This window comes from Xiphophorus maculatus, chromosome 8 (genome assembly GCF_002775205.1).
Source record: "Xiphophorus maculatus strain JP 163 A chromosome 8, X_maculatus-5.0-male, whole genome shotgun sequence".
NCBI lineage: Eukaryota > Metazoa > Chordata > Actinopteri > Cyprinodontiformes > Poeciliidae > Xiphophorus > Xiphophorus maculatus.
The window spans coordinates 5182385-5196206 of NC_036450.1; the positions used below are offsets into that span (position 1 = coordinate 5182385).

Here is a 13822-nt window from a genome sequence, read left to right on the forward strand (position 1 = left end):
TAGATGAAGTCAGATTTGAGCTTTTAAATGCTGAAATTATTGCTACTGATGATATTTCAGTGCTTTCAAAACCTCTTTCTGCTGATGTGGATGCAAGACTGATATTCAGTGTGAAGCTTTGACTGGAAACAGACAGAAAAACATGAGGATCCTGGAATATTCCTGGAATAATCCTGGAATAATCCCAGCTTCCATATTTAAAGGACTGGAAGAAGAAAAAGTTTCCAAGGACTCAATCAGAATTGTTTCACCAAGAAATAGATTGTAGAGACTGAACTATCTGTTCAACAGTGAGAGAGTTTCTCTGACAGGAGGAAAATCTTTAGACTCTTTAGACTCAACTCAGCACAGAAACACTGAGGAACCAGAAATGGGCCAGACTGTAAATCCAGGAATCAGAGGTTCAGTGAATGTGGTGTTGAAGGTGTGGAGGAGGATCAGTGAGTCAGAGGAAACTCTGTAGAAGGACAGAATGCCAGCAGGAAAGTCCACATACACTGCTACTCTGTTAGAGACAGAGGAGGAGGAGAGACGAGTTCCTATGTTATTGTGCAAGACAGAGTAACCATCATCATAGCAGCTCAGACTCCAGGAATGATTATTATATCCAAACCAACAGTCTGTACTGTATCCTTTCCTCCTGATTCTTCTGTAACTCACTGATATATTAACTCCTCCTCTACACTCAACCTCCCAGTAACAGCGACCAGTCAGACCAGTTCTACACAGCAGCTGAGGTAAATCAAATCTTTCTGGATGATCAGGATATGACTGAAGCTCCTTCACACGTGTCACCTTCCTGTTGTCTTCAGACAGTTTGAGTTCTCTGTTCACTGTGTTTGTGTCGATGGTGAGTTGACAGGAATCTGATGGAGAGAACAAACACAATCCAGCTGCAGTTATTGATCATTTATTGACACTTTGATGATGACTCCTGAATGAGTGATGTGACAGTTTGAAGATGGTTGAATGTGAGCTGCTTTGTTGTCATGACTCAGATGAAAAACACACTTACACTTCCTCAGTCTCCATAGACCTGGTGTCAAGAATGGGCCTCCAGCAGGCTCCACCCTGAAAGGAGGAGGGGGGTCAGACCATCAGTCTCTTTCAGCAGCAAACATGGACATTACATGTCTCTCAGACACACATTGTCCTCCACTGAGACAGGAACAGTCCAACATTTGGATTGCAAACTGCAGTGGATGTAGGAAGGACAGTTGGTGCTGCTGCAGCACAACTCATTTCTCCAAACACAGGAAAAGCTCCAACAGAGAGGAGAAAGGAAATCCCTCAGTAACAACCTGAAGAAACTCACTGAAGCCTAAAAGGACATCAGGAAACTAAGGAAACATTTCTGGAAGCTCAACCTGATTTAATAATCAGCATTAAAATACAATCAATCTAAACTCTGACACAACACCTGGATACCTGTTCCATCCACACTCCCACACACAGATGAAGGAATGAAACACTAAACAGCCCTGCTGCTGAAAACCTGCTGTGGCCTCACTGTAATATCCAGAGATACAAACATTAAAAAGGAGAAGCTGCATCACATTCAACAAAGATAAGATAAGATAAGATTTATTTGGCATTGTCATCAACAGATTACAACGAGATTGAGATTTGCTCGACTTGAGTTAAGATGCAGGTTATGTGTATATACATGATATACAAAGATAAAGAAATAAATAGTACAAAATGAGAAATAAATAGACATCAGAAGATGGCTGCAGTGCCTGCAGGTGTCGCAACAGAATTTACATTTATAACACAGTGGTGTCAAGAGCACTAACCAACAAATCAAAAAGTGCAAAGCGACTTGGATGTAACTTGTAACGCAATGCTTTATAGAAATGTAGTGAAGTAGAAAGTACAGATACTGTAAAATGTAGTGGAGTAAAAGTTCCCACCATTAAATCTACTTACGTACAGAAACATGAAAAATGTCCTTAAGTTCAGTAACAAAGTTCTTGTCCCAACAACCAGGATCAGGTGAAGGACCTCTGCAGTCCCATGATGCTTCCTCTCCCTCTTCTAAACCATCTGATGGGCTGATATCATCCCTCTACTTTATCAATAAAATGTTTTTCTTTCTCTTATTACGATTCCATTATTTATCCTAAATGTGACGTCAGAGCTGTGGATCTGGAATCTGATTGGTCGGATGGATATTTCCCTGGTTTTCCAACATGAAGGGTCTCTGCCTTTTTCCAAGACATTGGGAATTTTTCCCAAACTTTATTGAACAATCCCAAAAGCTTTACCAACTACTGAAAACCTAAACACATTAGTCTTTTCTTGGATCTGTCTAAAAGGTCTTATTATTGTTTTTTCATTTCTACCACAGTCAACAGAGCACAATTCTACTTTTTCACCATCATTCACTGCAATTCTTCATTTCCTCTGGAAAACAAGGGATTTCCATTCTCTCCTGATTCCTTTCACTCTTTGGATCATTTTCCAGATGTCGCCCCCTGGTGGAGATCAAACTACTAAATGGATGAAACTGTAAAAATTCTCACTTTCTTTCTTTGCCTCATGAATAGTTTTCTTCACTTTTTATGTAATTTATATTTTATTAAATCCTGAAAGTTGTGAGTTTTGTTTAAAATCTAAAGTTCTTTATTTTTCTCTCCCATAACTTTTAAACATCCATCTGACCAACATGGAGTTACTTTTCTTCTCATCTTGCTTCTTGGGGCTGATTGGTCTGGAGCTCCATCAAATATTGTTTTAAAGTCCTTTCTGTCATCAGTAGATCATCATGGAAATCTAACTGAACTTCTTTTATTAATTTAGTCAGAGTCACTATTAAACTATTAAACCCATCCCACTCTTTAATTTTCCTTGTGAGCCGTTCTTAGTCTGGAGAATATTCCAGAAAACTGGGTAATGATCTCTGCTTCCAGATGAGGCGTCTAAATATTTAATTATCAAATTAAACATTCAGCTTCAAACTAAATGTTTCCCAGCAGACTGACTAAAGACATTTCTCCCTCTTCCTCCTCTATCAGACCTTCTCTGCTCCTGCAGCAGGTTCCTCCATACCTGAGAGCTTCCAGTCTCCAGTGTGGATCCTTCAGTCCAGCCGACAGCAGCTTCACTCCTGAGTCTCCTGGATGATTGTAGCTCAGGTCCAACTCTTTCAGATGGGAGGGGTTGGAGGTCAGAGCTGAGGCCAGAGAAGCACAGCCTTCCTCTGAGACCAAACAGCCTGATAAGCTGCAGACACACAATTCATCACATGATGAGAACATTGAGGTAGAACCCAAGGTCTGAACTGATGGATGGATTTGTAACATGTGGAATAAATAAGAAAGCCAATAAACTGCTGGGATCTGTAATAATGTTTCTTTTTGCTCCTAAGATGCAGCAATTTGTCAAGAGCCCAGAGTTACCTGAGAGATTCCAGGTTGCAGTTTGGACTCTTCAGTCCAGCAGAGAGAAGCTTCACTCCTGAATCCTGCAGGTTGTTGTTACTCAGGTCCAGTTCTCTGAGACTGGAGGACTGGGAGCTGAGAACTGAGGACAGAGCTTCACAGCTTCTCTCTGAGAGGTTACAGCCACTCAGTCTGAGGAGACAGAGAGAAAAATCTGTTATTAAACAATTCTACAAAATTAAATTGTTTTCCAATCAACAATGTTTCTCTTAGACAAGGAAGGAACTATCTTATTTTACACATGCTCATGTGTTTGGTGTGAACTGATTAATTTTATAGTTGGGCCTCCAACCTTAAAGGACAGAATTACAGGAAACAAGGTGATTGGAAAGATAATTATAAAATTACACAACAAACAAATTTAATCCAATTTCAATTTTAACAAAGATGAATTTTGCTGCTTTAATTTTCAACATTCTTTCCAGCTGCTAAAGAAAGTCTGTTTCTCTTTTGCGTGTCCACCCACATTGGGACACTTTGAAAAGAAAATGCACCAATATATAAACTGAAACATGATTTTATGTTTATCTCATAATTAACAGATTTCTATCTATAAAAAATACAGTAACAATCAGTGTCCTTACAGAGCTTTGTTGGAGGCTTTAACCACTGGCAGCAGCCTCAGAAGAACCTCCTCTGAAGCAGAGTATTTCTTCAGGTCAAACACATCCAGATCTTTTCCTGATGACAGTAAGATGAAACCCAGAGCTGACCACTGAGCAGGAGACAGTTTATCTGTGGAGAGACTTCCTGAACTCAGAGACTGTTGGATCTCCTCCACTAGAGAACGATCATTCAGTTCATTCAGACAGTGGAACAGATTGATGCTTTTCTCTGCAGACACATTCTCATTGATCTTCTCCTTCATGAACTGAACTGTTTCCTGATTGGTCTGTGAACTACTTCTTGTCTTTGTCAGCAGATCTTGTAGGAGTCTCTCATTGGTCTGCAGTGAAAGTCCCAGGAGGAAGCGGAGGAACAAGTCCAGGTGTCCATTTGGACTCTGTAAGGCCTGGTCAACAGCTCTCTGATGGAGAGATTTTAGTTCAGGTTTATTAAATAGCGAGGCTGTCTGAAGTGTAAATGATTTTTCCATCAGGTTGACCCCAGAGATGATAAAGGTCAGATGAACATGAAGAGCAGCCAGAAACTCCTGAACACTCAGATGGACGAAGCAGAACACCTTGTCCTGGTACAGACCTCTCTCATCTTTAAAGATCTGTGTGAACACTCCTGAGTACACTGAGGCTGCTCTGATATCGATGCCACACTCTGTCAGGTCGGATTCATAGAAGATCAGGTTTCCTTTCTGCAGCTGATCAAAAGCCAGTTTTCCCAGAGACTTGATCATCTTCCTGCTCTCTGGACTCCAGTGTGGATCTGTTTCAACTCCTCCATCATACTTGACCTTCTTCACTTTGGTCTGAACCACCAGGAAGTGGATGTACATCTCAGTCAGGGTTCTGGGCAGCTCTCCTCCCTCTCTGGTCTCCAACACATCCTCCAGAACTGTAGCAGTGATCCAGCAGAAGACTGGGATGTGGCACATGATGTGGAGGCTTCGTGATGTCTTCATGTGGGAGATGATCCTGCTGGCCTGCTGCCCATCTCTGAATCTCTTCCTGAAGTACTCCTCCTTCTGTGGGTCATTGAACCCTCTGACCTCTGTTACCATGCCAACACACTGAGGAGGGATCTGATTGGCTGCTGCAGGTCGTGTGGTTATCCAGAGGAGAGCAGAGGGAAGCAGTTTCCCCCTGATGAGGTTTGTCAGCAGAACGTCCACTGAGGTGGACTCTGTAGCATCAGTCAGGATCTCCTTGTTGTGGAAGTCCAGAGGAAGTCGACTCTCATCCAGACCATCAAAGATGAACAGAACCTGGAAATGTTCAAAGCTGCAGATTTCTTTGGTTTCACTAAAGAAGTGATGAACAAGTTCCACCAAGCTGAACTTTTTCTCTTTCAGCACATTCAGCTCTCTGAAGGTGAATGGAAATATGAACTGGATGTCCTGGTGGGCTTTGTCTTCAGCCCAGTCCAGAGTGAACTTCTGTGTTAAGACTGTTTTCCCAATGCCAGCCACTCCCTTTGTCATCACTGTTCTGATTGGTTGATCTCTTCCAGGTGGGACTTTAAAGATGTCTTCTTGTCTGATTGTTGTTTCTGGTCTGTGTTGTTTCCTGGATGCTGTTTCAATCTGTCTGACCTCATGTTCATCATTGACCTCTCCAGTCCCTCCCTCTGTGATGTAGAGCTCTGTGTAGATCTGGTTCAGAAGGGTTGGACTTCCTGCTTTAGCAATCCCCTCAAACACAGACTGGAACTTCTTCTTCAGACCAGATTTAAGTTTATGTTCACAAACTGCAGCAAGACGTTCTAAAATAAGACAAAAAGTAAAATCAAGAACTAGATAAAATATTATTCTCAAGATGTTTTGCATAAATGTGATTCCATCTCTTCAAACATCAGTAAATGTGTGATTTATCCATCGGGTTAAATCTTTGTAGAAATCCTCTTACTGCTCTGCAGACGGTCAGCCAGCTCCTCCTGCTTCATCCTCCTCAGGAAGTTCATTGTGATCTTCATCACTGCCGCTCTGCTGCTCCCCCTCTGCTCTTCATCCTCACCTTCCAACACCTCATCATCATCTCTCTGACTCTCTGAGCGTTCTGGGTCATCTGGACTCAGAATCTTATGGATCTTCTTCAGCTCGTTCTTCAGAAAAGTGACAATGTTGTCCTCTAACGTCTGGAACAGAATAATAGATGAAGGAAACATCAGACTGAAATCATGGAGCCAAACACCAGATGGATGTTTGACAGACTGACACTCCTCTGGTCTACAAAGTGCAGCATGAAGATGACTGTGAACAGAACGCTTGGAAAAGTTGTTGTTCATGTACAGACCATAAATATGGAGTCCAGCTGTGTTTGTTGCTGCTGGGCAGATGAAACACTGGGAACCTCTGAGCTCTGCTGGTCCACTCTGTGGAGGAACCAGGAACAATTAGGAAGTCAGGAAATATTCATCCAGCAGTATTCAGAAATGAAATCTCCAAGACTTTCACATTAAATGTACTTGAAGCAGAAAAACAGAGCATCATATGAACAAAATGGAGTGAAGTTAAAAAGAGGAAGATGAACTACAAGGATGAAGAGCAGTAACACCAAAATCACCTAGAAGACATTTTAAAAGGTTGATGCTGAACTTGGACTTCAAACAGTCCAAACAGTCATTAGATCTGATGCACAGGTCTTCAGGACAGTGTGGGACATCCATCAGGTTCTGATGACTAGATCTGAGGTGATGTGGATATGGAGGAGGTTTGAGATATGTGGGTGTGTGTCCATGTGGGGTCCTCTCCTGGATGTTATAGAGAGGATTTTAAAATGGATCCTGTAGATCCATGGAAGCCAGTGAGATCACATTGTATCTGTCCACACAGAGACAATCAGAAGGTAAAGGTCCATGATGTAATATCTGGATGTGAGCAGTGAACCAGGTGATCCAAGTAGTTATAAAAATTTAATGTTCCTGCTGATCCCACTAAGAACCAGCAGAACCTCTGATGGTCCACATCAGCTCAGTTTGGTTGAGTTCCAGCAGATCTCACCAACCACATCATGAAGCTTTCCTTCCCTGCTGAACTGCTCTCACAATGCACACAGGAACCAAGTCCTGATGGACCAGACTGGCTTTACCAGGTATTTCCCAGTGGAAATGTGTTTGATGTAAAAGCGCTTTTCATAAATCATAAAAATATACTTTAAAATAAACATTAAATCAGGCTTTTAATGTTTCTAAATCATTCTTTAAACTTTGCATACAGTCCAACAAATATTAGTCTAATATTTGCTGTTATTATAAATAAATCATAACAATGTATCAAGTAACGGTTGAACCCATTGTAACAGATGACCAAACTGTAACGGGGTTGAAGATTTTTACTAAAAGTTGCCATAAGTCCACATTAGCTAGGTTATGGAGCAACATATGATATGATGAAAACAAGAATTAATATGTTTCAAAGACCATTCTTTACTTTTTCCCAAACAACAATAATTATCATTTACATGCCTAAAGGTGTTGAAAGGTTGAGCTTGACAATGACGATGTTTGGATAAAAAATAATCAAACATAGGTAAGAAACTATATTAACACTTAAATCTCTTTACAGTGTGAGCGGGAAAAAACGTGAGTGATGTCACTTCCAGGGTGCTGAGGAAATTGGACTGAACCATTATTTATAAAAAGGAGGGATTGGTCTGCTGTTACAGGGTTAAACAAAACTGGAGGGACATGATTAAAAAGTGCTATTTTATCAATAATTCATATATTTTTCTCATGTTTCTTTGATTTAGATTAAGGTATACCTAAAATGTTTAAAATGGTACAAATAAGTTGTAGTTACTGGTTAGTTTCATTTGTTTTATATTCAGTGAAAAATTAACATTAGTCAGTGGGGACAGGCTCATTTGGCTGACCTCTACGCTTCAACAACCCATCAAATCTTTCAAAACATGATTTTTAAAATATATTTGTATGTAATATTACCAAGACACATGGATATTTCCAATACTTGATTTTTGTCAAAAAATGTGGGTTGCATTATATGAAAATATTTGACATAAACCTGTGAGACACAAAATGCACCTAATTCAGAGAATGACCCAGTTGCTTATTTATGGTGTCAGTTAGAGATCATCTGGTTCTGAAAGGTATCCACATGAGATATTTATTTATCTTAACTGTGGAAATGGTTAATAATCCACTATGTTGGATGATGTTTGAACCACAGAGATGAAACTTTAATCATAAAATTAATTCATAAAAGCCTTTTTCTTTCAGCTTTACTCTGTCTGGAAAATAAATTAAATTTAGATTTAGAGAACAATCCAAATATCAATCTAGAAATTAAACTCACTTCTGACTTTTGTGTTTGTGTGTTAAATAAATATTGGATGGTCATAATAACAGATATAAACTGAACAGTTACAGCAGTTAGAAACAGCTCACCTCTCTGATGGTGGAGATCCAGGAGATTTAAAGTTAATCATATCATCCTTTGACATGTCGCTCTTCAAGGACACACAGCTGGGTTCTGGTTCTGGTTCTGGTTTGAGTCTCTGATGGATCCTGACAGAAACATGATGATTAAAACTCAATCAGCAAAGAGGAGCAGCAGCAGCTTCATCACCACGTCTGTTCTGGCCTGATATAGTGAACGCTGTGTGAAAAGGGCTGTGGACAGTTAGAGATGGTGACCTCACCTCTGACCTTTGCTCTGGCTCTCATCTTCCCCACACAGAGTGGTTTTAGAGGGAGGGACTCCCTCCTCTCTGTCCTCACACTGATCCATGCTGCTGAATTCACATCAGCTCACACACACTTTCTACCTTCACCTGCAGAGGAAACACACATCATTCATCTGCACATCAACTCTGATCATCCTTTACATCATTAGAGCTGGAAAAAGATCAGCTGCTCCTCCTCTGATTGGCTCTTCTTCTCTGCTTCATATCAGTGTCAGGTGAATGCAGTCAGACAGCAGAGAGGCAGAGGAAGCTGCCATCAGCTGCTGCACTTCTACTATCAGTCCACTAGATGGAGACATGGAGCAACATTTACATTCACTGATTCAACCTGAACAAGTCTTATAGTTCACAATTATTAATTTCTACAAGTGGATTATTGGCTCCATTAAAGATGAACTATTTAATCATCTGACTGAATCAAACCCATTTTAATAATATTCTTATTTTGAAAGGAAGCAACAGGAAACTGTTGCTGACCGTTAATGGTGGAGACTAGAGTTCGGTACCAGGAAATAAAAACATGAATCAGTTCGGAGAAGAAAACAGTGAAACATCAGCTGTTCATCATGTTGTTTGATTCCAGTTCATCAATAATCTAATAATCCTGTAGATTAGCCTTCAAACAGCAGAGATATTAAAGTTTCAGCTGAAATCAGAAGTGAAACTTTTCTCCAAACGTCAGAGATTAAAAACAATCAGGAAAAAGTTAAAGTGATGAAAAATTCAAGAAATAAACAAATCAAACTTACAGTTTGTTCAAACGATCCAAAGAGTTAAAGAAGAAAATTTAAACAACAGACTGAGACCCAACTAACGGTCTGGAGCCGCACATGAACAGGGAAATTCAAACCGAAAGTAAATGTGACGGATGTTGCGTAACTGATGACGTCACAGTCCACTTGGCTTGTAGTTTTTTCCTTCAGAGCAACAGAACCAGGAAGTAGAAGCTCTGAGGTGAAATCAGAGGCAGGTTGATAAAATCTTCATGAGGAAGGAGAGAAGTTCTGATAAAAATGAGGGTGTACTTACTTTTGATCATGACTGTAGTGATGATTGATAGTAACAAAAAATGAAGAACAGTATTTTAGTTTATTCATCATGTCATAGAGAAAAAATGTGAAAATGTATTTTTCAAACTAATATTTTCACCATGTCATCCATACGTTCATTCTAAACTAAATATTTAATTCACAAGCTAAATATTTACTTTGAAAACAAAATTTTTGAAAAATAGCTAAATATTTAGCTTCAAAATAAATATTTAAATATTTACTTTGATAACAAAATTTTTGAAAATAAAAATTTAGCTAAATATTTAGCTTCAAAATAAATATTTATTTTGCAAACTAAACATTTAATTTTCAAATTCAGTATTTAGTTTCAAAACTACATATTTAATTATCTTTTTTCATGTCTAGTTGTTCAGTCAGACCAGGGGCCCCAAAGTCGGTCCTGGAGGGCCGGCATCCTGCATGTTTTAGTTTCTCCCTAGTTTATTGCACCTGGATCCAATGACGGCTCGTTAGACGGCCTAAGAAGAAAACTGACACGCTGAAAAGGTTGTTGGTTCCACCAGGGAGAGAACTAAAACGTGCAGGATGCCGGCCCTCGAGGGCCGACTTTGGGGGCCCATGTTTTTAAAGGACAAATTGAAGGTTTTCTTTAAAAATCTGCCATATGTGTAACATGACGTGGTACAGTGCACCATTATTGTTCTTACTTCACAGGGAAGTTTCTCCAGAGAGTGAGAGACCACCATCTTCGTATTGTCATCATATCATTCTGTGGACGTCACAGCTTCACATTTAATGAAATCTCCAACAGAAAGCAGAGACTCTCATCTGTTTCCTTACCTCGCTGAAATCAAATGATGCTCCCATCACAAAGTACATACTGTTGAGAAAATGTGATTATTACGTCTATACAAACCATACAACAATATGGTGGGTGGAGGCGGATGTTACCATCACTACAAACATTACACAGTTGTTGGACAGTCCTTGTTTAGGCAATCCCTGTGGTGTTTAAGAGAAAATTCAAGAAGGGGGAAGAAAATTAATGTGTCATTACTATAACAATCAGATTGAGGTAAAGGACAACAGCCTTACCCACAGTATTGATTATAAACATTTAAAGCAGGAATGGTTGGAAATAAGCATCTTGTAGCTCTAAAGAACCACAAGTGTCCCATCAGAACATCTCACCTTAACATCATTGCCAACAAATTCTGTCCATGGTCCAGATGACATCTGAAGACAGACTTCTCTGATGATACAAAGTTTTTAAGTTAAAAATTAGCAAGGGTATATTTCACAACATAAAAATTATAAACATGTGTAAACTGACAGTGGTCCGTCCCGCCCCTTTCTGTTTGCTGCAGCGAGGTCCATCCCATAACTGTCTCCATGGGGACGGTTTCGTTTCAGAGCTCCGCCATCTTTAATCCTCTATCAACAGCTCCGTTTATGGATGACCAGCGGCGCCCTCTGCTGGATGACGACCAAACTGCAACACTAAAAGTCTAAGCGGAAATCTTTAGCTAATCGATTGGAACTAATTTTAATCTAATAAATTCATTAACAATTAAATGTAAGTCGGTTATTTGTGTTACAAATAAAGATGTTTTGTTTTGTTTGTTTGATCCACCTGTAGCTGAGATCCCACATTTTCTGCCGCTTTTTCACCGTCACGTTTTTGTAATCTGTACAGGATGTAAAAAGGTTTCGGTTCACACAGAACCAGAGGAACTGCTTTTGTGGCGTTAAGTGGCCAAATACCAAGCGCCTCGTTTACCACAAAGTTGTTAAAGTTTCATCTTTGCTCCGGTTCAGATGGACTTAAACCGAGAGCGCAGAATGAAAATAATATACACAAACATCCTGATTTAAATGCAGAGGATTTAAATCCTGATTTAAATGCATATATATATCTATATATATATATATAGATATATATACTGTATATATATATATATATATATATATATCTGATTACTGGCAGGGCATAGCTGTTTATGCTATGCCCTGCCAGTAATCAGATAGATATGATAACTGAGACTCTACACGAGCCGCAAGGAAGGAGGCAGAGGACTAGTGAGTGTGAGAACCACAGTCCAGGACGAAACAACTAAGATCCATAAATACATCAGGGACAAAGCCTCAACAGACAATGTGCTCAGTGAATATCTCAGACAACAGGGAACGGAGGTTGAGGTGCCAGAGATACCATCATGGCAGGACAAGCCCCTACATGGGATGTACCACCAGCAAATAACCCAAGTGGCTGATATCAGTAAATCCTACCAATGGCTGGAAAAAGCTGGACTCAAGGACAGCACAGAGGCCCTCATCCTGGCCGCCCAGGAACAGGCCCTAAACACCAGAGCAATAGAGGCCCAGATATACCACACCAGACAAGACCCAAGGTGTAGGTTGTGCAAGGAGGCCCCTGAGACAGTCCAGCACATAACAGCAGGGTGCAAGATACTGGCAGGGAAAGCGTACATGGAACGACATAACCAAGTTGCAGGCATAGTGTACAGAAACATCTGTGCAGAATATGGACTGGAAACCCCGGGATCAAAGTGGGAAACACCCCCAAAGGTGGCGGAGAACGCCAGAGCTAAGATCCTGTGGGACTTCCAGATCCAGACAGACAAAATGGTAATGGCGAACCAACCAGACATTGTCGTAGTGGATAAACAACAGAGGAAAGCCGTTGTGATAGATGTAGCAATACCAAGCGACTGCAACATCAGGAAAAAGGAGCACGAGAAACTAGAGAAATACCAGGGCCTCAGGGAGGAACTGGAGAGGGCCTGGAAGGTGAAGACCACAGTGGTGCCTGTGGTCATCGGGGCCCTCGGGGCAGTCACCCCCAAACTGGACCAATGGCTACAACAGATCCCAGGAACAACATCAGACATCTCAGTCCAGAAATGTGCAGTCCTTGGCACAGCCAAGATACTGCGCAGAACCCTCAAGCTCCCAGGCCTCTGGTAGAGGACCCGAGCTCAGAGGATAAGAACCACCCGCGGTGGGTGAGAAGGGAATTTTTTTTTTTTTTATATATATATATATACTGTATATATATATCTATGTATATAGTACAGACCAAAAGTTTGGACACACCTTTTAATTCAATGAGTTTCCTTTATTTTCATGAATGGAAATATGCACTAAACAAAAAAGTGTAAAACAACTGAAAATACCCCTTATATTCTAGTTTCTTCAAAGTAGCAACCTTTTGCTGTGATTACTGCTTTGCACACACTCTGCATTTTCTTGATGAGCTTCAAGAGGTAGTCACCTGAAATGGTTTTCACTTCATAGGTGTGCCCTGTCAGGTTAATAAGTGGGATTTCTTGCCTTATAAATAGTCATGAAAATAAAGAAAACCCATTGAATTAGAAAGGTGTGTCCAAACTTTTGGTCTGTACTGTATATATATATATGTATGCATGAAGTAGGCTTACAGTTTGCAAAAAGCAACATGAAAAATCTAACAGACTAGAAACAAACTTCAGTTCCTGCAACAATGGAGGACGGAACATCAAGAAGAGTGAATGATGTCCACGAAAAACCTGGAAATGACTCCAGTCGACCTTGGCTTCACCTTGGAACCTGGAAAGAGTCTCAGGTGGAAACGTTTACGGTGTTCCTGCACGGAGAAGAGATGGGAAGAATGTGCAGAACTGGGAGAAACATCTGGGATGAGTCCCTGGAGAGACGACGATCTGAAGTTAAAGGAAGATGAAAAACTGAACTACGCTGTACGAAAGCTGCCGGATTGTGATTCTGGAGGACCAGAAATATAAACCAGTCCTACAGGATTCACAGCACAGATGTTGAGGAAGATGTTTTAGTCAAATAAGACAAACTCTTTACTCGGGGTTTCCAACTACTAAAAATGAACAAGTATAAAATGATCTAACTACTAAATATGAACAAGTATAAAATGATCAAACTACTAAAAATGAACAAGTATAAAATGATCTAACTACTAAATATGAACAAGTATAAAATGATCTAACTACTAAAAATGAACACAATAGGCTCTATGCTG

The 13822-nt window shown here is 40.2% G+C and overlaps 2 protein-coding genes across 2 annotated transcripts in view; both read right to left on the bottom strand.

Annotated features, from left to right (window-relative positions):
- Positions 1–289: 289 nt before the first annotated feature.
- The window catches only part of LOC111609486 (NACHT, LRR and PYD domains-containing protein 12-like), a 90909-nt gene continuing 77376 nt past the window's right edge, over positions 290–13822 (bottom strand). The window contains exons 13-16 of the mRNA XM_023338227.1: positions 3402–3575; positions 3052–3225; positions 1016–1071; positions 290–866 (exon numbers count right to left, since the gene is read on the bottom strand). Coding sequence (XP_023193995.1) covers positions 343–866; positions 1016–1071; positions 3052–3225; positions 3402–3575 — 928 coding nt within the window. The 3' untranslated portion in view covers positions 290–342. The remainder of the gene's footprint in view (positions 867–1015; positions 1072–3051; positions 3226–3401; positions 3576–13822) is intronic.
- Positions 4024–8738, bottom strand: LOC111609500 (NLR family CARD domain-containing protein 3-like). Its single transcript, XM_023338250.1, has 5 exons — positions 8714–8738; positions 8460–8579; positions 6350–6428; positions 5963–6191; positions 4024–5819 (listed from the first exon to the last, which is right to left on the bottom strand). The coding sequence occupies exons 2-5, from the start codon at positions 8513–8515 to the stop codon at positions 4024–4026; spliced, it is 2160 nt and encodes a 719-aa protein (XP_023194018.1). The 5' UTR covers positions 8516–8579; positions 8714–8738.